The sequence below is a fragment of the Prionailurus bengalensis genome, chromosome X, assembly GCF_016509475.1.
Source record: "Prionailurus bengalensis isolate Pbe53 chromosome X, Fcat_Pben_1.1_paternal_pri, whole genome shotgun sequence".
Classification (NCBI taxonomy): Eukaryota; Metazoa; Chordata; class Mammalia; order Carnivora; family Felidae; genus Prionailurus; species Prionailurus bengalensis.
Window position 1 is genome coordinate 101,867,369 of NC_057361.1, and position 21,013 is coordinate 101,888,381.

Here is a 21,013-nt window from a genome sequence, read left to right on the forward strand (position 1 = left end):
TTTTATGCTTTTTAGCATATTTATTTCTCCTCGTCTTGAGAGCTCTAGTGGTTCTATATTTGTGCTCAGTTGTATACCAGAAAACTCCACTGAAATGTGCTTTCCTATTAACAGCTTTTGAAATTCCTGGTAATGACATGGCTGCGCCCTCAGATTCCCGGTTGCCTTGACTGCAACATGCCTGCGTTCCCCTTTACTTCTGTTGAAGGGCCCCACTTAGAATGCAGACTCTCCAGAAAGCCCCCAGTGCGAACATACACCGTACACTCTGGCTTGTCCCCCGATCGAGGCGATTCAAGGAATTGTAAGAGACCACACTTTAAAGTACAACTCTCAACTGTTATAGCGGGAGAAGATGGCAGACAAATTCACCCCGCTGCTTCCGTTCTAGGGGGACAGTGACCTTCCCTGAGCTCCCCCACCTCGCCACGTAGGGGCACTTTCCCTGCGTTATCATACGGATTTTTAACCCTCAAGGCGCTGCCACAAGGTGGGCCTTGTACTTATTTTTAAGTTGAAGAAGGTGACGCTGGCGTTAAATAATTGGCCCATTCACGCAGCTGCTGGCAGAGCCAGTATTCAGACCGGACTCCAAGTCCACACGCTGTGCTCTTTCCGCTTCGGGCTGCTTTTCTCACATTGTAGACCAAAGAACAGGACCCAGAGAGAGGATGCGACGGAGGCCGGGGTCATAGGGGTTCGGAGAGCCAGCGGTACAAACTGTTCCCACCGGCACGCGCCGCCTCCCACTACCGACCTACAGGCGCGCGGCTTGGTCCGTTCTTTTCCTCGGGTTCGGGTCGCGTTCGTGCCCGGGAGCTAGTTTCCAGTCTCCCGACCTCTGCCGAAACCCTGCCCCTGCCCCGGTTGGTAAAGAAAGGGGGCAGTGAGCGCTCACAATGCTGCCGAGCGGGTGTTCCCCCAAAGTAAAAGAGCAGGGAATCGGCAATGAGACATCACGAGGAAAACCGAGCATCATTCTGTTTCCATCAAATACTGGTACGGACGGGGGCCTAGAAGCTTAAAGAGCCCACGTCGAGGTTCGGTTTGATAGTTTCAACCACTCCCGTTGTTCAGACTGAGCAATTCAGCTGGAGGCTGAATCGCCTTGCGAGAGGGTGATCCATGTGATGAGCTGAGGTCCTCTCCATATACAAATGTGTTTTTGGGGGGCAGTCGGGAGAAGAAAGCATAAGGAGATTCCATTCAACCCTCTTCCCCTTGACGGGGGATGGGGCGCTAGGCCGCGGGTGCAGCCAGATGGAGGTAGCGTAGTGGTTAAGTACGTGGGTGCCGGAGCTCGGCTCACTAGATTCACAGTCGGCTTAGCAGCTGTGTAACTCGGGGCACGTTACTAAATCTGCCTGAGCCTCAGCTCCTCCTCCGAGAAATGTAAAGTGCAGTACCTGGCGACAGTAAGCTCTCGGTAAAGGTTAGCCACCGTCATTATTAAAGCGGCTGCTCTTAACTGCCCTGATTTCACAAACACTAACACTTAATATGGTACTTGCGTTTGAGTCCCTGAAACTCCTTAGGAATACAGCTCAAATTTTAGCCAGTGCCGCATAGCTGATTTCTGATGAGAAATGACCAACAACCTTCCTTCCTGAATCCACAAAGTGCTCTCCTTAAGGATTTCACCTGGTGCAAATATTTTGACTGTATTATTCTATAATGGTTTACGGATGGTGACAGAATGTTACAGTTTTTTAATCTGAAATTTATTTCCTTTGTAAAACTTTGATAGAACCTTGCTAAGCAGTCTGAAGTGCAAGTCCTTCCAGGCAAATGCTCCCCCTGCTGACTTTCTTTGAAGCTGCAGGGACATCTGAGGGCTAGCCAAGTAGATGTGAGGATTGGGGGAATTCTGACCCAGAGAACGTGCTAACTTGAACCTGATTACTGTGTACATATTATTCAAAAGACACCACTCTTCTCTAACTCTTCAAGATATAAAATACTTCAGGGGCGCCTGGGTGGCCCAGTCGGTTAAGCGTCCGACTTCGGCTCAGGTCATCATCTCACGGTTTCGTGGGTTCGAGCCCCACGATGGGCCCTGTGCTGACAGCTCGGAGCCTCGAGCCCGCTTCAGATTCTGTGTCTCCCTCTCTCTCTGCCCCTCCCCCGCTCACACTCTGTCTCTGTCTCTCTCTCGAGAATAAACATTTTTTTAAATGTTCAAATACTTTAGAGGAGTGGGTAGGACATCTGTCCAGGTTAGTTGACACCTAAATCCTTTTGTAAAGTGGAAAATATGTACAAAATGATAAAAGACACGAAGGGCATGGAATGAATGGGATGGAAGACAACAGGATTTGTTTTCGTACTCCATTTTAAGCAACGTCCTTTCGTTTGCCGATGTCCGACCAGCATCTCATCCTACTGCAAATTCTCTTCAAAGTAGGAGTGATGTGGTGATAAATTAATGATGTAAGAGCAGGATTTTTATTGCGACTACTTCATGACTGTTCTGGCTGAAAGCCATAGTTTTCAGTCTTTGGAAGATGGTTACTTATTCCCATCAGAGAATACTATACGAGCCAAAGATGGATTCTGCACGCTTTTTAAAAATCTGTCATAGATACAGCATTGAATAGAGTGTAGAAAAGAGCCATACTTTGCAAGAAAGAAGAGGGGGAGAAAAGAGAATGATGAAGAGTTTGTGCAAAGGAGAAGCGGTTACGGTTTCAGCTCTTGATCTTGCGAAGCTAGTAAAGTGAACATTTCAAAATTTCCTTACAGGATGAAGGGTACAGCACATAGCTCACTTTTATTATCATTTTCAGAGGTCGTAAAATACATGTTCTTATTAACTCAGAAACTCTACTTCCGTATTATTACAGATAACAAGAGCATTGTATATTATTTTGCGGTGTTTTTATGTCTGTTTTCCTCTTGTTGCTAATCTACTTTCATTAACTTCACGCCTCCTCTTACATTTCTTCAAAAGGTACGATATGCTCCTTATGATGCATTTTTATAAATACTAAATGTGCAGCATTTTATAGCCATTTCATTATGCTAACGTCAAAATCTGTCTTGTGCAACAAAACTCTTTGAAATGAATGTTAAACATTTTGAAGCTGCGTTAATGGGGGGAAAGAAACTGGAAAATGACAGGTCTTTTTAACTCAACTATAAAGTCTTGTCTTGTTTTAATAGATCCTTTTAAAAATGTCATGGGGCTGACCCATCAGTCACTTTTTATATAGCCTCCGTGTGAAATGTGGGTTTAAATGGCTCTGGTTTCATTAACGAGAAAAGGGAAATGTAAAAATTCTTACAGAGCCGCTTCCCTTTGAGTGCCACTGCACCTTTTCTCCGTGAGGAAGGATTTAGGTGTCCGTGCCATAAAGGAAAGAAAGTGGTAGAAATCCCACCGAGACTCTTGTCAAAGCTACTACTGCCTTGAGGGGAGAATGTTGAACGCAAGCCTGTGCATTTAACACGGATTCCAAGAAAGCTCCTTTTCCATCTCTGCCGAGGCTTCTGGATGCTATTACACCATCTCTATGTGAATATTCACCAAAATTCTCCATGCTCATAGGTGTATCATCGTATTAACCGTGTAGTTGCCAAAGTCAATAACCATGTATAAAGGGGCCACCAAAATGACCATTTTGCACTGAGGTTTGTTTTCATTCATGTCAACAGCCAATCTCAGCTAAGTCCTGCAGATCAACCACACGTTTATCTGAATCACCTATGACGGTGGCCAAAATAACCAGATTATCATGTGCAGGCTTGATTTTAGATCATACAGACACAATCCATTAGCCTCAATAGAATGGCACACGTCTAATTTCCATAAGTTACTGTATCTTTCTCCATGTTTCAAGTAGACGATGCAAAAACTACCACTGGTATTCGCAGCAGCTTAATACACCCCTTTCCATACCAAACCATGATTCTGGAATCACTCCAAAATCCGTTCTCCCCTTGGTCTCAGGAAAACCCTATCCTTCCAAATAAGGATGGCATTCACAGTTTCATTCCAAAGGAACAACAAACAGATAATAAACAATAATTATCCGAGCATGTTTGGTTTTCCTGCAACTATAATTCTCAGTTATTGTCAGAAAATTGTACCTTCTATAATTTATACACCATTCTAGATTGTCTTCTAGAAAATGTGACTGTTTGGTAGCACAGAAATGTGGGCATTTCTTTCCTGTTGTATAAGTATAGATGATTGATTTCTGATTTCTCCTCTCTGTGCCTCAGTCTCTTCATATGTTAAATGCCTCTGTTTTTTAATCTGGAAAGAGTCGACCCATGTCAACCCAAAGTAATCAGAACGGTCTGGCACACAGGAAGTGCTCAGGAAGGGTTAGCTATTATTGTTATCATTTTTATTACCCTATTACTATGGATGCTACCTTGGAACATTAATCTTTTATACGGTAAAATTCTTTCCAGAGTCACATCAGTTGAGAATAAATTAAATATATATGGCAACGATGAAGAAAGACGATGAGGGTCCAAATTCATCATTGAAACATCCTATAAACTTTTAGCATTTGGAAGAGTAACACATTCTTCTGGTTCATCCAGATGTTTTTATCTCTTCTGATTAAAAGGGACGTGTTCCCAGATGAAATCCTGAGAGAACATAACTATTAGTTAGAGAAATCTGTCGCAAAGCAGATTTTCACATCTGAAAGGCTAAAAGGGATTGTGTTCAAAAGTAAAGCAAGAAGGGTTGCTTTAAGCATCCGGGAACCAATAGGAATTGCAGACTTTAAAAAATCAAGTAGTTTTGTTTCAGTTAATCAGTAAAGAATGCCATTTATCAAAACACCTGCCAAAATGATTTGATCAGAGTGGAAAATCAAAAACAGCTGAATTTTCCAGAGGCTAATAAAAGTTTATCTTGGGACACGGGAATTTAAATTTGCCTGGACATGGTAAAATGCAAGCACAAACAGAGAAGAGCTTGACCTGCTAGCTTTCAGCCCAGAACTTCCCTCTTCCCACAGAGCCTGGAGATGTGCCAGGCTCCTATGCCCATTCTTCACTTTCCATCACAGTGGGTTCTTTTCCTGTGAGCTTTTCTGGGCACGGGAGAACATAGCTTAATCAGGCTGGAGCTCCGCCACAGAAAGAACTATCCTAGAGATAATGTGGCAAAGTTTTCCAGAACCTAGGGACCAGATTTTCATTTCTGTAGACAGAGCCAGCCTCGAGCAACATTGTCATGGAGGTGAAGCTGCCTCCGCACCAGCCCCAACCCATCACTGAGCACTCAGTGCCTTCACGGCCCCCTTGCTTCCCACAGACCCTCCCCTGAGCAGCATTCATGACGTAGGGACCACGACTCTCAATCCTGGCTGTACCAGAGCTTTCCGCAAATGCTGCTGCTTAGGCCTAACCCCCAGAGAGTCTGACTTAGATGATCTGGGGTGGAGCCTAGGCATTTTTTGTGGGCCGCTGTCCTTTGTTGTATTTTGCCTCAAGCTTCCCAGACGATTCTGATGTGCAGGCAGAGTTGAGAATCACTGATGTAGAAGAAGGACAGTATTTCTCGTTCTGGTCTGCAGACCACTGCAGTCACCAGGGATGGGTGAGAAATGCGGGTTCTTGAGCGCGCACGTATTCCGAACCTGCCTTTTCACAAACACCCCAGGTAATGCCAAAGGCATAGTTACATTCAACAACAAATTTTTCCCTTATTAAAACTTACCCATCTTGGGGTGCCTGGGTGGCTCAGGCGGTTGAGCTCAGGTCATGATCTCACGGTTTGTGGGGTTCGAGCCCCGCGTCGGGCTCTGTGCTGACAGCTCGGAGCCTGGAGCCTGCTTCTGCTTCTTTGTCTCCCTCTCTCTCTGCCCCTAACCCACTTGCATTCTGTCTCTGTCTCTCTCAAAAATAAATAAACGTTAAAAACATTTTTTTAAAACTTACCCATCTTCTGTCCGATTCTCTACTAACTGCATAGACTAATCCACGATAATGTGATAAGAGGTCCTATTGAAGTTGTGTGTTAACATTTTGACCAAGTCTTCTGAAGAAAATGCAGAAGGTGATTCCAACACGAAGATTCTCAATGGCAGCCTTGTGAGGATGGTTTTGTTTGTTTTGATTATTTGGAGGGGAGAGGTGGAGGTGGAAACAAAACTTTTAGTGCCCCTCAAATTCTATTATACTGGTAGTTCCTTAGTTCACTCGAGGCTGTCCTGTGTGCTAAGGCTTAGTTTGTAAAAGCAAAGAGTTTGGATCCCTGGCTAGCCATTTATACAAAGATCATAATACATATTATCTTATGGCTCCTTGCCTCACACGTGACCGGCTCCACAAAATGGCAAAAGTCTGTATTAAATTTACTAAACTCAGAGTCCACCCACACCCACCCATTTCCCTTCAAATACGTAAGGGCTTTTGACTCGGTTTCTCCCATGACATCATCTCGCATCCGTGGCTCTCAGCCTTGGCCGTGCCTTGTAATCACCTGGCGAGCTTTAAAAAATATATATGCCTGGATCCCACCTCCAAGGTTCTGATTTAACTGGTGTCGGGTAGGCTGGACATGAGTTTTGTTTTGTTTTGTGTGTGTGTGTGTGTGTTTTGTTTGGTTTTTAACAAAGGTCCCAGGTGATTCTATTGCGCAGGCTCAGAAGCACACAGAGCTCACACAGGAAGAGAATCTGATAAGTATAATTATTATGTGTCATCAGGAGCTGGTAAAAAGAAGATATTTTTTCTAGAATTAAAAAAAAAATCGTGCTCTGCAAGCCAGATAGGCCTGAAGGGCCTATACTATGCATGTACCATCATCATATGCCATCACCACATGGGATGTTGTTAATATGTTACTTTTGTTTGCTGTTTGTTTGATTCCCTGACATCACCTACTTCAACTATACTGAAACCACTTCTCTTTCCAGAAATTAAGATAATGATTTTTGTAAACTGAAATCCGGCCCCTCGGGGTCCGGACTGGTCTTTGTTTTGTTTTGCAGGTCGCTGTCCGGGCGGATTGTCGGAGGGGTTTGGTGGTTCTTCACCCTGATCATAATTTCTTCCTACACTGCCAATCTTGCTGCTTTCCTGACTGTGGAGAGGATGGTCTCTCCCATAGAGAGTGCTGAAGACTTAGCTAAGCAGACTGAAATTGCATATGGGACCCTGGACTCCGGTTCAACGAAAGAATTTTTCAGAGTAAGTGCTTTGCGGTTAATTGGGCCTGCTGCTTTTTCTTTTATCATCTTCTCACAAAGGCAAATTCACAGTACTTTTGAGGGAGGGATGGGAAAGTGTGGGGATGTTATCGAAGTGCAGCATAAAACAGCATAATACATAAATACGGCCCCGCTTGGCTGGTGACCTACTTCATTGTTGCTTCAATTAAGACTCGTGCGCGATGTAACAAGTTGGATACAAGGGCACTGAGCTTGAACTCCCAGGTCTGAATCTCATCCCTGTCGCAAAGCGATTGTTTGTCCTTGGGCAAGCCATTAGCCTCGATCACCTTCCTTGAAAACTGAGGGGGCTGAACTAAATGATATGCATTCTCCTTTTGAGCTTTTATAAAGGTAGATATTATGTCTCAGCGTTTCACAGAACTTAGGTACTTGGCTCTAAGACTCTGCAGAGTGATAGACTATAAAATTAGATATTCTGTGTCAGACACTGGTTTCCTATTGAAGTGCTTTACACTTATTTCAAGCGTTCATATACATGCTGATAATTCAACGTTCAAGGAAGCTGGTGATTGTTTTAGTTTCTTGAGTACACTTATACCCCCCTTCTACTCCATCATAGACCCAATCTTAGTGGGGAAACAGCAAGTTGTTCACTAGCAAAAGGTAGGAAAGCTACAGAAACACTGTCAAGAGGAAAGATGAAAGAAGATCAAAGCAGAAAGTTCTAGAAGGATGATATGATGGACAAGCCCCTTTTACATAAACTATCAAGATCTTTGTTCTGCCAACTGGACTACGAGAAAGGCTCCCAGTGGAGTGTTTAAGAACTCAAATGTTTTTCAGATGCCCCAACCAGGAAAGTACGGTGATTAGAAAATGGACCCATTCTCTACATTACCACTGCCTGCTACCATAACCACTATAACTGGTTGTAGCAATGATACAGAGGCCACTTGTAGAGTAGGTAAAAGGGAAACGTTTAGTCTGTGCAACCAATAATTAAGCTGGTTGGCAGGTGTAACTACTAACTTTTCCTTAACGTCCAGGGTAGATAGATGTTGGTGCTAAACCAGCTTACTTTAAGAAATCAGTAAGAAATGTATTTCTGCATGTATTATCATCAGATTTGCCCAGTTATTTCATGGAAAACCAGGAGTAGGTTTCTCACAATTGTAGCAATTAGCTAAAAACTGTTTTCATTCCCTGAAGGAGAAAGCGTTCATTCTAGGGCCCTTTCCACCATTCTTAGCGGCTCTGGATATCCCTTTCTCACTTTTACCACTGTTTACCGAGCAGATCAAAATCCCCAATGAGAGAGAGAGAGAGGGGCCCAGTATTGGAACTATCAATGAAGACCTTCTGGAACTAACCTGGCCTTGACCCTCACCACTGTGGAAGTCCCAGAAACTTATCTAGAAATAATCCCCTGCCTACATGAAATCACCCACATGTTTCAGGGCAACAAGCGGGCAACTTCCATCTGCTGAGTGGTCAGCACATTATCAGCTCCATGGAAATCTGGTTTGGTATCCACCTTCAAAAGCATCCCAGGAGGCATCAAGTTGCTATATGAAGTAATTGATCACTTAGGCTACCAAGATACCAGACTTGGACCCTCTGATAAGAGGCCCTTGTTCCATTGGAAAGCATTTTGCCTTCAAAAACGATTCGAAATGAGGAAGGTGTACTTTAAATGGTAATCAATAGACGGCATCAATTCCCATTAAGCTTTCAAAGGCCATTCATCCATACTGCAGGCAAAGGACCCTCCCTGGGAAGATTTATGAGGGCAAAGGCTTGAAAGCATGACCAAACAGTCGCTGTCCCCTCACCCAGACCCCACCCGCCACACATTTTGTGTCTTTCTCAAAAACCAGGAAAGTGCCTGCTAATCTATTCGATGATGGTTTCATTAAAAAGCCTCACATTACCAGAGCCGATTTGAATCAACATCCAATTCTGAGCAAAGCTATTGCCACATTCTAATTGGTTTGCAGCTTCTAATGCTCACCGATTCCTAGTGACCTTTACAGCCAATGAGTAATTCGTATGGAAATGGAGCTGTTATGAGAATCTGATTAGAGAGGGAGCTGGATATTTCCAGGTATAAGGAAATGCAAATCATTTTCTAATTCTCACGCACCACTTTTTCGTTTTCCCCAATTGGTTGCTCGTGACAGCATTAGGATTCTGTGGGGAAGTTCTTCAGGGTAGCACACGAAGGTTGATGATCTAAGTGTGGAACTGAGCTATCTAGAAAAATCAACTTTTTAAGCCTGCTTGTGCTGGAAATGTTATGTAAACCTAACAAAGGGTAAGGTTGGTATTCATGTAATACAGGGGAGCCCAACCCATCGGTCTTGAAGCCATTTGTACCCTCCATGGTCTCCACCCCACCCTCCTTGAACCACATAGATCGGAGAAGACAGCCAGCCAGAACCCCTCATCTCTCTCCCAGGGACTCCACTGAACTAGTATGTCACCACCCCTCCCCCAGCCCTCACTGATCTGGGGGCAGTTTTAAGAATGGTCACTCCTCCGCACACAGGAAAAGGGAGGACCTCAGATGGCATGCCTTCTGAACTTTAGAGACTAAAACAAGATCACGCGCAGCATTTACAAACACGACATAAGCTCATTTCTTCCCATTCTCACTGCATACTAAAACCACAGAGACCAAATAGTAATACCATAAAACAGCCCGGGGCCAGCCCTCTAGTGCTTCCACTAAGAGAGAGAAATAAATAAAATACAATTCCTTTCTAATTGCCCTGCAGACATTTTTACTCTTCCTGGATAAGGCTGCCATTGAAATGATGGTATTTTAAAATGATTCCTTTGTTTCTCTCATTTTCCAGCTATCCTTAGCTGTTATCTTACAATCACATAAAGTCACTGGCACACAGAGACCTGTTCCATCCGGAAAGGCAGGGAGGGACTGAGCAAAATGCATGTAGCCGGAAGAGACATCTGAAATATTGCCGTGAGCCCTCTCGACTTGAAAACTGATTTCCTTAGACAGCAGCTCCAAAACTAAATGTCCCAACTGCAGTGGAGGCACCCGTGCTAAAAAACACGTCGACAGCTTTATTGTCGTTGCCCAGAGAAATGCCACTATGATTTGGAAAGCTGCACCGAAATGACCATTCTCCACTAGGTTTTGGAAATTTAACCTGATACGGATTCATGTTAAGAAGTAGCACTGGAGAAAAAGCAATTCCAAAATTCTCTCTGCCTCCAGACCCCCGGAAATATTCGATGACTATGATGCTTGATTTCTTTTCCAGATACCTGACCGAATCCCCACTAAAGGTAGTTCGAGGCATTAAAGAAGGTTGCATTTTTAAATGAAATGTTTAATATTAATTTAAAGCCCTTTGAAATTCTAAATATAAAAGGAGAGGAGTGGAGAGAGAATAAGTTGCTCTCACGTGCTGGGCAGGACAGAGAAACTGAGCTTTATCTGGAGACCACAGAGGGGACTGTCCCATCTTCTGACTTGCAGACACTGTACCACGTGGCACAGCTGAATTTACTCGTGCAAACTGTTTTATTGGAACGCAAGAGTCTATGACGAGCTGTTGTCATCGGTCATATTCATTTTTCTAAATGTAGGCTGTAAATGAAGAGCTCTCGAACTGATTGGAAAAGTAGTCCCTACTAATAGTATTTAGATCCTGCTTACACATTCAGACTCTCTGTGTGTGTCTCTCTCTCTGTCTCTCTCTCTCACACACACACACATTTTCAATTGGAGTCCACATTTCCATATCCCTCAGTTACCTATTACAGGGCCTTTGAAGTACACGGGGAAAGGAGAGAAGTCTCCTTTGCACCTATGCTATGCTGACCTTTTCACATGATCGAGAAAACCAACCATTGACCTTTACGCTCTGTTACATGTTACAACTGAGCTCTGTACACGTCGGACCTCCCTGACCCCTTAACCCATTCCCCTAGACTCAGGAAACACGCCAACATATGGGAGCCTTTGGTTAAAAATTTTCGCACCAAGTACTACAATGGATTTGCAATTTTGACAGATAATAGACTTGGACAACTGCAACCAGATTTAATTAGTTTGAAGACACATATGATGTGACCAAATGTTTGGGGACACAGCCAAACCACATACTAGGGAACACACAATAGTGACAACAAGAGAGGAGTTTGACACCAAGGGATGGTAGGTCAGAGACATCTGTTGGGCCTACTACTTGGCAGTTTTTAAAAAAGAAAATCCGTTTTTTTAATTTTGACGTGGATCTTTTGATGCCACCTTCTCAAAACCAGTCTGTTCCAATGTCACATGATACATTGCACGACAAGACTCCTAGACCTCACAGGTCAAGACTGGGGTGGGGCACCAGACACAAGGTGAGGCGGCCGAGGCCTGACCGAACAGGCCTCAGGAAGAGGGAAAGGGACACTCAGACGGCCGTCGGCCTTTCCCGCCCCTCGGCGGCCAGGGGTCTGTGGTTCCATAGGCCTTCCTTGCAGGCAACTCTCAAGCTGGGTGGAGAGCACGCTCTCCAAAGGAGTAGACATTGGTTGACCTGACAACTGTGCACAACTGACCACACACCTCCTATCTGTCTCCAAGAGAAAGGCGGAAATGCAGCAATGAAGACAGGCTACGAATAACGCCCTAGATTCTAGTATTTATTCATCACTCTATCAATAACTCTTTTTTTTTAAGTTTATGTATTTATTTTGAGAGAGACAGAGACAGCGTGAGTCGGGGAGGGGTAGAGAGAGAGAGGGAGAGGGAGAGGGAGAATCCCAAGCACGCTCCACACTCTTAGCACAGAGCCTGACATGGGGCTCAGACTCACAAACCGTGGGATCATGACCTGAGCCGAAACCGAGTTGGACGCTTAACCGACTGAGCCCCCCAGGCGCCTCTCAATAACTCTTTTTTTGAGCACTCTCTAGGTGCCAAGTTCCAGGCTAAGCACTGAGGATCCATCTCTGTAAACAAAATTAAATTTCTGTCTGTCTTTTACCAAATCGCATGAAAATGCTTACACAGGGCCCTCCACCATATTTGGAGGTGATTTTGGGGGATAGACGGACTTGAAATATAGGCATCTCAGGAACCTAGATGATCACACCCTCCAGGACAGCTGACAGTGTTTATTTTTATATTGCTACTTCTCTGCACGCACCAATCTATGGCTACACTCCATGGTGAATAACAAAAGGGTTAATGATTCTCCATAACCCAACACGAGGGTCAGTTAGGTGGTGAGTAAAGCAGAAACGGCCTCTACCCTCTGGGAGCTCACAATCTAGAGGGCCGCCAATTTTCAACACATTTTCACACACATTACCACATTCAATTCACACAACAATCCTGCAATACATGTGAGACAAAATGACACTGTGACTTGATGAATGTCACTGGGCTCAATGGGGAAGAGCTAGAACTCTGAGGCCAGATCGGGTCCCCTTTCCAGCCCGTCTCAGTGCCCTTCTGGTGTGAGCGTTCACAGAAACGGGGGGCGTTAGGCATGAATCAAGCTTCTGGTGCAGCACGTGCTAAGGCATCTGTATTATCTCCTGGTTGATCTTTTATTTCCCTTGATGGGTCAGTTAGAAAAGAGAACCTATACCCACTTTAAATGACATTTTCCCATGCTCTGATAGCCTCAAAAGGATCCAGGAAAAGAAGCCAAGGAAAAGGAGGTCATCCATAAAACTATAGCGAATGCCACAAACACATCAAACCTCTATAATTCACAGCTGATTGTACTTTCTGATATGCCCAGGGTTATGTCATAGCTGGATAAAACTGGAAAGCAAAAGAGAGAGGGAAAAGATGATTTCTAGTTCCACATCCACTTCCTTGTTTTTCTTTGGGTGAGAAGCATTCGGTCTCGGTTTCCTCATGTACCGATGGGAATATTCTCTGCTCTACCTTCCTTATGGGGTTGGTAAGAGGATAATATCACAAAAAGCTCTTTAAAAGGATGAAGGTTTCTACAAATGCCAGGAGACTTTAGGGAAAGGGCCCAACAATAGAGCAACTAAAGCATAAAGACTGTCCAGGCAAGGCTCCGTGGAGATGTGAGGGAGGGGTACTTCTCAAGAATAAAATAAGATAAAATAAAATCATCTCTGCTGGCTCAGTGGAAGAGAGGTGGGTTTTTTCCTGACTTTGGGAGGAGAGAGAAAGTTCATTTGTATCCTTCCCCCCCCCCCCATCCTGATCCCATCCCTACCCCCGTTATCAAATATTACTCCTGACCTCATCTCTCCATCTTCAGTCATTCCTTTGTGGCTTGCAGATTCAACAACTCCAAAACACACAATTTAGAGCCGCCCTTGAAGACCACCTAGAAACTTCAGGTGCTTCCAAAGGGGCACGCAGGCCATCTGCCCAAAGTAACCAACCATATGGATTTCATTAGCCTAGCTCTGTTAGTCCTCTCAGGTAACCTACTTGCTTATGAGAGCATTTCACAGCCCAGAAAGCCTAAGGGAGTTAAGTCTTCCTTTTCTTTGAGGTTGCTGACTCACGCAGACAAGCAGACAACGCCAGGGTAATTAACACCACGCAGGATCCCCAGATCTTTGGGAGAACTCTTCAACCCTCTTTCTGAGAGTAATTCACCTCAGGATCTCACTTTCTTTTCCTAGCCGGCAAAATCAAATCACCTCAGCGCTTCTAGTTGGAGGGGTTGGGCCCATCTGTTCAATTAGACCTTCCTTGAGTTCACCTGGCAAGCCTGCTCAGGTTAATTATTTAAGTTCTCCTTCATCACCAGGCAGACGTCTAAAAACCTGACCATCAGGATCAAATAAAATTTCAACATCCTGAAGCTCAACTAACAAAAACATTAGGTTAACTAGAATGCTTGGTTGCACTCCACTTTTGAAAGGAAAAAGCAACTCACACAAACAAAACCTTGCTCTGACTTTTTTTCTTTTGGGGAGGGGGGACAAAATTCATTTTTTTTAATTTAAATTCAAGTTAGTTAACATTCAGTGTTGTCATGGCTCAGGAGTAGAACCCAGTGATTCATCTCTTACATACAATGCCCAGTGCTCATCCTTAAAAGTGCCCTCGTTAATCCCCATCACCCGTTCTCCCCCACCCAGAAACCCTCGGTTTGTTCTCTGTATTTAAGAGTCTCTTATGATTTACCTCCCTCTCTGTTTTTATCTTATTTTTCCTTCCCTTCCCCTATGTTCATCTCTTGTGTTTCTCGAATTTCACACATGAGTGAAATCATACGATATCTTTCTCTGACTTACTTAGCTCAGCATAATACCCTCTGGTCCCATCCATGTTGTTGCAAATGGCAATATTTCATTCTTCTTCATCACCAAGTAACATTCCATACACACACGCGCGCGCACACACACACCCCACATTTTCTTTATCCATTCACCAGTCAATGGAAATTTGGCCCTTTCCATCCTTTGGCTATTGTTGCTAGTGCTGCTATAAACATTGGGGTGCATGGGCCCCTTCAAATCAGCATTTTTGTATCTTTTGGATAAATACCTAATAGTGTAATTGCTGGGTTGTAGGGTAGTTCTATTTTTAATTTTTTGAGGAATCGCCATACTGTTTTCCAGAGTGGCTGCGCCAGTTTGCATTCCCACCAACAGTGCAAGAGGGTTCCCCTTTCTCCGCATCCTCACCAGCATCTGTTGTTTCCCGAGCTGTTCATTTTAGCCACTCTGACTGGTGTGTGGTGGCATCTCATTATGAATTTTTTCTCAAAAAAACTACTAGGTGATGTCCTGTGGTCATATGCATTCCAGTCTTCAAAGTCTTCTACCTTTTTAAACAGTGAGTAAATAAATCTTGAGAGTCTATAATATCAAGTTAGGCACCAGGGCTATAATAGTTACGTTTTCGCAAAAGGGAGTTAGTCCTCTGTGAAAATACGCTTCAACCACAAAACTGTCTTCTGAGAAGAAAGCAGTAAGACACACTAGAGGCATGAATCATTAGGGACTTCCGGACTTGAAAAATTCTTTGAGGATTAACCGTATCCAAGTAATGTTGCAGTGAACATGGGTGTACCAACAGCTCTTCAAATCCCTGTTTTCAATTCCTTTTGGCATATGCTTCAGAGTGGAATTGCTGGATCGTACGACAATCCTTTGCTTGTCTTTTATAACTTTTAGGGTCTATTTTGATACAAAAGATGAGGGCATTTTCTATTCTGGTTTCTTCCCGTTGCTGCTCAAACAATCCTAATCTTCTCAGAGGCCATAGATGCCTCTCTCCCAATAGGAAGAGGGTCGCTAGGTAGTTGCTGTTGGGGCAGAGCTTTAGCTAGTATCACAAAGTTTCATCTTGATACATCTTGACTGGAGTTGAGGAGGAGGATGTGTATGTGTGTAAGTGTTGAAAAAAACCTGAAGTCCTGTCTATACCACACATATGTACAGAGGGTCCTGGATATTTTAGCTACCGATTCCAGCGTGTAACAAAACTTTGAGGAAACATGCTTTCTCTTTCTGTGTTTGGGCTACAATTTTGATGCCCCAGCAAGATGGCACCAGAAGGCAGCCGCTGGATGGTAGAGCGAAACCCATCTTCTTTCTGTTTGAAACGGTTTAGAATGTCACCTGTCTGAAGGACGGACTTGGATAGTGATGATCTATTGCATTTCTTCCCTCTTCTGATTGTGAGCATCTGTCTGTACGTTATCCCCAAAACGAATCTATCTGCACACTCCTGGTGCCCTAATGAAGAGGTTCCTGAAGGTGGTTAGCTGCTATGCCTAACAAAGCCTGCACTGTAGAACCAAATCTTACTTCCCAGCTTTATGAAAGTTCTTATGTGTTCACAGCCTGCTTTATTTGAGTCTCAATTTTGTCTCCTTTGAGTCTCCCATCTGGGTTACAGACTATTTCCTGTATCATTCAGTAGCACTGGTATTCCAACCCGCTGAGTAAAGAACCCTGTCCTACACACTCTGGGCATGAGTAGGAGACGCCATCCAGACCCCTGAGTCCAATATGCAGACAATAGGGGAGTCGGGTGGACTAATCAGGAAAGGTTTCTGGAGAAAAGGACATCTTAAAAATATTTGGAGAGAAAAGAATTTAAAAATAGTTCAAGGGGTTTGTGAGAATATATGTGGGACCCAAAAAAGCCCCCAAGAACAAATAAACAACAAGACCATGACTTTATATCACGTTAGACTATGGCTACTATTGACTGGGGAACTGTTAGTTTCTGTAGGATTCACACTAAGATTTGTCTGCATAAGATAGCGTATGTATATATGTTTGGGGAAGGGAGTTCGTGATGGAAAAAACAGTTTCCAAAAAAAATATTGCTTTGAAACAATAGTACCATGGTAGAAACCAATCTATAGACTGCCACAGGTAAATTGGAAATCACTGCTTGAGACCAAGGTGCTCTGAGCGCTGTCTTATTTCTAATTTCATAATTCACATTTGGCATGTGAAGATGAGGTTCATTAACAAGGGACTCTCCAAGGAATACTTTGCTTTCTTTTAAATGAGTTTGAGGAACCAGTGTTGAAAAGCAAAATCTATCTCTGCTTTGGAAAACAATACCAAATGAAAGATTTCATAACCAACCCTTCATTTTTAAAAATAACCCTACTACAATAGACATTATTTCACCAAAATAAACAGCTCCTTTCCTGAATGTCGTAGTACTAATGAGGTAATCATGAAGGGAATCACATGAAAGCCCCTTTGCACAAAATTTTGAAGTTTGATTCCAAATACTTGTATCTTGCCCCTTTCTTCCAGACAAGACACACATACACGAGTGTGCATACACACAGACACACACACACACACACACGCCACCACCACCACCATTTGGGTAAATGTGATTAACAAATGACTGAAGTTTACTATATATGAAATCAGCAGGGAGCCAACTGCCCCACTGGCCAAATACTGAAGAACATTTCTGCTTTATTTTCTTGGCCTGGGGTTTCAGTCAATTGGATGAGCAAGAAGGTTGAGAATAGCAGGGTCAATGACTGAGGAGAAATATAAATAAATTCAAGGAGGCTTAGATAAATTCATGTAATACAGAGCCATAGAAAGTTGTTAAAAGTAAGAGGCAAGTGCTTGAAGGACACCTTCAGATGTTTAGAGTTGACATCAAGAGGACAGGCATGGCTTCTCATAGTTCTTTGTTGACCTTATCTTAAAACACTCCTAGCTCGAATCACCCAAAGAGCTGACCCTACAGGGACCAGTCTACAATTTTTTACAAGATTGTTTTTCACATCACAAGAATTGAGACTATTTAGCCTGAAGAAAATATGCAGCAGTGGAATATATTAGGATTGTCTTAAAATATTTGAAGGGTATCATTTCAAAGATGAATTGTACTTGTTTTGTGGGGCCCTAAGGGACAGAACAAAACTCAAAGGGTGGATATTACAGGGATAGAGATTTTTGGCTCATTGTAAAAAGAAGATTCTCATAGAGCAATCCAAAAATAGAATGGGCTGTCTCCATAGATAACGAGCTGTTCATCTTTGAAGGGATTCAAGATTAGGCTAATGGCCACTTGTCAGGGATGTCAAATAGGGGACTCAATAATCTGATGAATGACTGCACTAGAGCAGTGTTTTCCAACACTGGTTGTGTGTAAAATCATTTCCAGAGCTATTTTAAAACACAGATTATTGGGTCTCATGCCTCCTCCCCTCATGTTGATTCCATAGGTTCTATTAATCTGCATTTAAAAAAAAATTAATGTTTATTTGTTTTTGAGAGAGAGAGAGAGCATGAGCAGGATAGGGGCACAGGGAGAGAAGGAGACACAGAATCCGAAGCAGGCTCCAGGCTCTGAGCCATCAGCACAGAGCCCGATGCGGGGCTCAAACCCACGAACCGTGAGATCGTGACCAGAGCCAGAGTCAGACGCTTAACCGACTGAGCCACCCAGGCGCCCCTTAATCTGCATTTTTTAAACTAGCGCCCCAAGTGGTTCTAACACAGATGACTAAGAGCCACTCTTTGAAGAACGTTTGACTATACAGCCTATAAGATAATTTATACTTTGATGATTTGGTTTGCCTTTTTTCTATGATTCCTATGTGAAGGATGCTGGGAGAAGGCTGGAGGCTGGGCCTGCAGGGCAGAGAGAAGCCTGAGTAGGAGTAGCTAGGCCTGTCTGGCAGGAAGAGGTATCTCGAGAGTGAGTACAGCTGACTGGCTGAGTGGTGGCCTCCCCTTCCCAGTGTTCCTGTCAGGGAGGGAGAGAAAGGAAGAAACTTTCCTCTGATCCACAGGGACCAATGGGAGATGATTGTTTCAGGGACTGGAATCTGAGGCCTTGGGAGACCCCAAGTGCAGACAGATACCTACAGGGAAGCTCAAGCAGTGGAATCTGACTATGGGTAATACAAGTCCTAAAAGTGAGGAAGAAATGACACTGCAGGGGCATAATGTCCAGAAGCTTTGAAATATTTATAATTTTTTCTCCTATGATCCTTATGATGCCCTTCCTTTTCCATGCTCATTTACTGCATGGGTCTTGGGTGACCAGGACCATCGTATTAGCATCTTTATCACCCTACAGCAAGCCCCTGATTCAAACTTCCCATCCTAGAGTGCTGCAGGTGACCGGGTACAGGCATTGGTCGTAGGTGGAGATGGTGATCGATATGACCTAGGTAAAGGCTAAGAGTAAGAGGAATTTCTTGGGGACAATGGGACAAGTAGAAGACAGACCAGGAGCTCTCTCCTACTTTCCTGTAACTGCCCCTTCCTTCCCTTTTCTTTCCTTCTCTTACCTGCTGGGTCCCAAGTGGTCAGGGCTGCTATGTTTGCGCTTTTATAAAGGCTTCAGAGAACCTCTTTACCTCGAATGGCCCTCCCTACCCGGAAGAACTTAGGTAAGCATCCCTAGGGGCTAGTCAGTGTGGAAAAACAAAAGCAGTCAAACCTCGAAAGAAGCAGGGGCACAAGACATTTCACAAAGAGAAAGAAAACAATGGGACAGAAGGAAGAGACCGTTCAGGAGCTAGAAACCACCAGCCAACGTGACAGAAGCTGCCAGCGCTCCCTCAGTCTCTGTCCCCCTGTGACCTGCATGGTCGGGGCTGCTGGCTTGGCGGTTTCACAGAGGCTTCAGGCAATCCCAAACCCCCAATGCCCCAGGCCAGAGGGCAGTAGGTAGACACACAGAACATCCGGCCTTCACTTCAGGAAGTTTGTTAAAATACAGTTGGGGGGCGGGCGGCGCGTGGATGGCTCAGTCATTCGAGCAACCGGCTTGGTTTTGGCTGAGGTCGTGATCTCACAGTTCCTGGGTTGGAGCTCCGCGTTGGGCTCTGCACTGACCGTGTGGCTGGCACCTGCTTGGTTGGGAGTCTCTCTCTCTCTCTCTCTCTCTCTCTCCCTGCTCCTCCCCAACTCACTCTCACTCTAAAAAAAATTAAATTAAAAAATCTTTCAAAATACAGTTGGAAACCATGGGTGAGAGAAACGGCCTTAAGAATGAAGGGGCAGGATGAGAAATTTCAACAAGAGTTTTGAACTCTTGTCGGCCATGGGCCAAGGCGCTCTCTACTGTCACATGACCTCTCGCCTCCCTTCTTCTTGGTCCTTTTCCATGCTTTTTATGATGTGGTAGCCCTACCGTGTTACCGCTTTTCAGATGCTTCAGGGAGCCTCATGCCTCAAAGTTCCCAACCCGGGGGAACTTAGCTGGGTAGACATGAACCCGGTCATTGCGAAGAGCTCAGAATTAGGAGGACCTAAATGCTATCAGGAAGAGGAATGTATTCTAGGGGCTCCCGGGTGGCTCAGCAGGTTAAGCATCTGACTCTTGGTTTGGCTCACGTCATGATCTCGTGGTTCGTGAGTTCAAGTTCTGTGCTGACAGGGCGGAACCTGCCTGGGATTCTCTCTCTCTCCCTCTCTTTTTGCCCCTCCTCTTCTCATGCTCTCTCTCTCTCTTTCCTTCTCTCTCTTTCTCAAAATAAATCAACTTTTAAAAAAGATTTAAAAAGGCAAGATGAATGTATTTTAAAACTGGCCCAGAAGGCTTCCTTCAGAAGCCGGAAGCGCGTTTCTAGTGCATCGCCCTCTGTTCCTTACCCGTTCCCTTTCCCTACTTTACCTCCTGGGTCTGGGCTTCGGGCAACAAATGCAATTGCATTTGTTTCTTACAGAGGCATTAGGGACACCAGAGGTTCGACCTTCCCCGCACAGGAGACTTGCGGAGTGGACAGCCCCGAGTACCCACATGGCAGGGTGAGGCTTCCTGGGAGTGAGTGCAGGTGACTGGTGAGAGGAGTTTCAGCGGGCCCCCTCCTTCTGGTGTCTCTACTAAGAAGGGTTAGTGACGGCTCATGTTTCTAGAAAGGAGTGGTATATGGTGGACATTCGTAACCAGACTGAAGTGAAATTGCTGCGCTCTCTTCTTCCTCCTTCCCTTTTGCTACTTCTACGTCTCTGCATGCTGTGGGCAGCAGGTAAACAGGTGTGATGCACCAGGGTGCCGGTCGGGCCATTCCAGTTCCCAGGCAGGAGACCAATGCTCTCCAGCCCAGAGACCAGATTGCCCGGCCTTCACCCACGCCATCGGTCGGAGGGCAGTCGGTCGGTTTTCCAGTCAGTGCGGGCTGGGGGCATTGCCAAGACTCCTACGGGGTTAAGCCGGCGTGGGGAAATGTTAACCAGGTAGGTAGAGTATCCCCACCACAGATTAGCTGTTGATGAGTACCTGAGAGGGACCATTCCTCCTTTCTAACCTCCCTTGGGGTGCCAGCATCCCCCAACCAAAAGTGTGGATGCCGATTAGGACGGAGAAGAGACTTGGGACCCTCCCCCCGACTGAAGAGTAATTGCTCTCTTCCGTGGGGACCAGATAAGTTTTTGTCAGGCTAGCGTCCAGT

At 44.6% G+C, this 21,013-nt stretch overlaps 1 protein-coding gene across 7 annotated transcripts in view; it reads left to right on the forward strand.

The window, feature by feature from the left end:
* GRIA3 (glutamate ionotropic receptor AMPA type subunit 3) overlaps positions 1 to 21,013 on the forward strand; it is a 265,605-nt gene that overhangs the window by 207,219 nt on the left and 37,373 nt on the right. For all 7 annotated transcript variants that reach the window (XR_006295732.1, XM_043570766.1, XM_043570765.1 and 4 more), the window contains one exon: positions 6,960 to 7,158. Coding sequence is in view for 6 of the 7 variants with exons in the window: in XM_043570766.1 (XP_043426701.1) it covers positions 6,960 to 7,158 (199 nt within the window). In the remaining variant the exon portion in view is untranslated. The remainder of the gene's footprint in view (positions 1 to 6,959; positions 7,159 to 21,013) is intronic.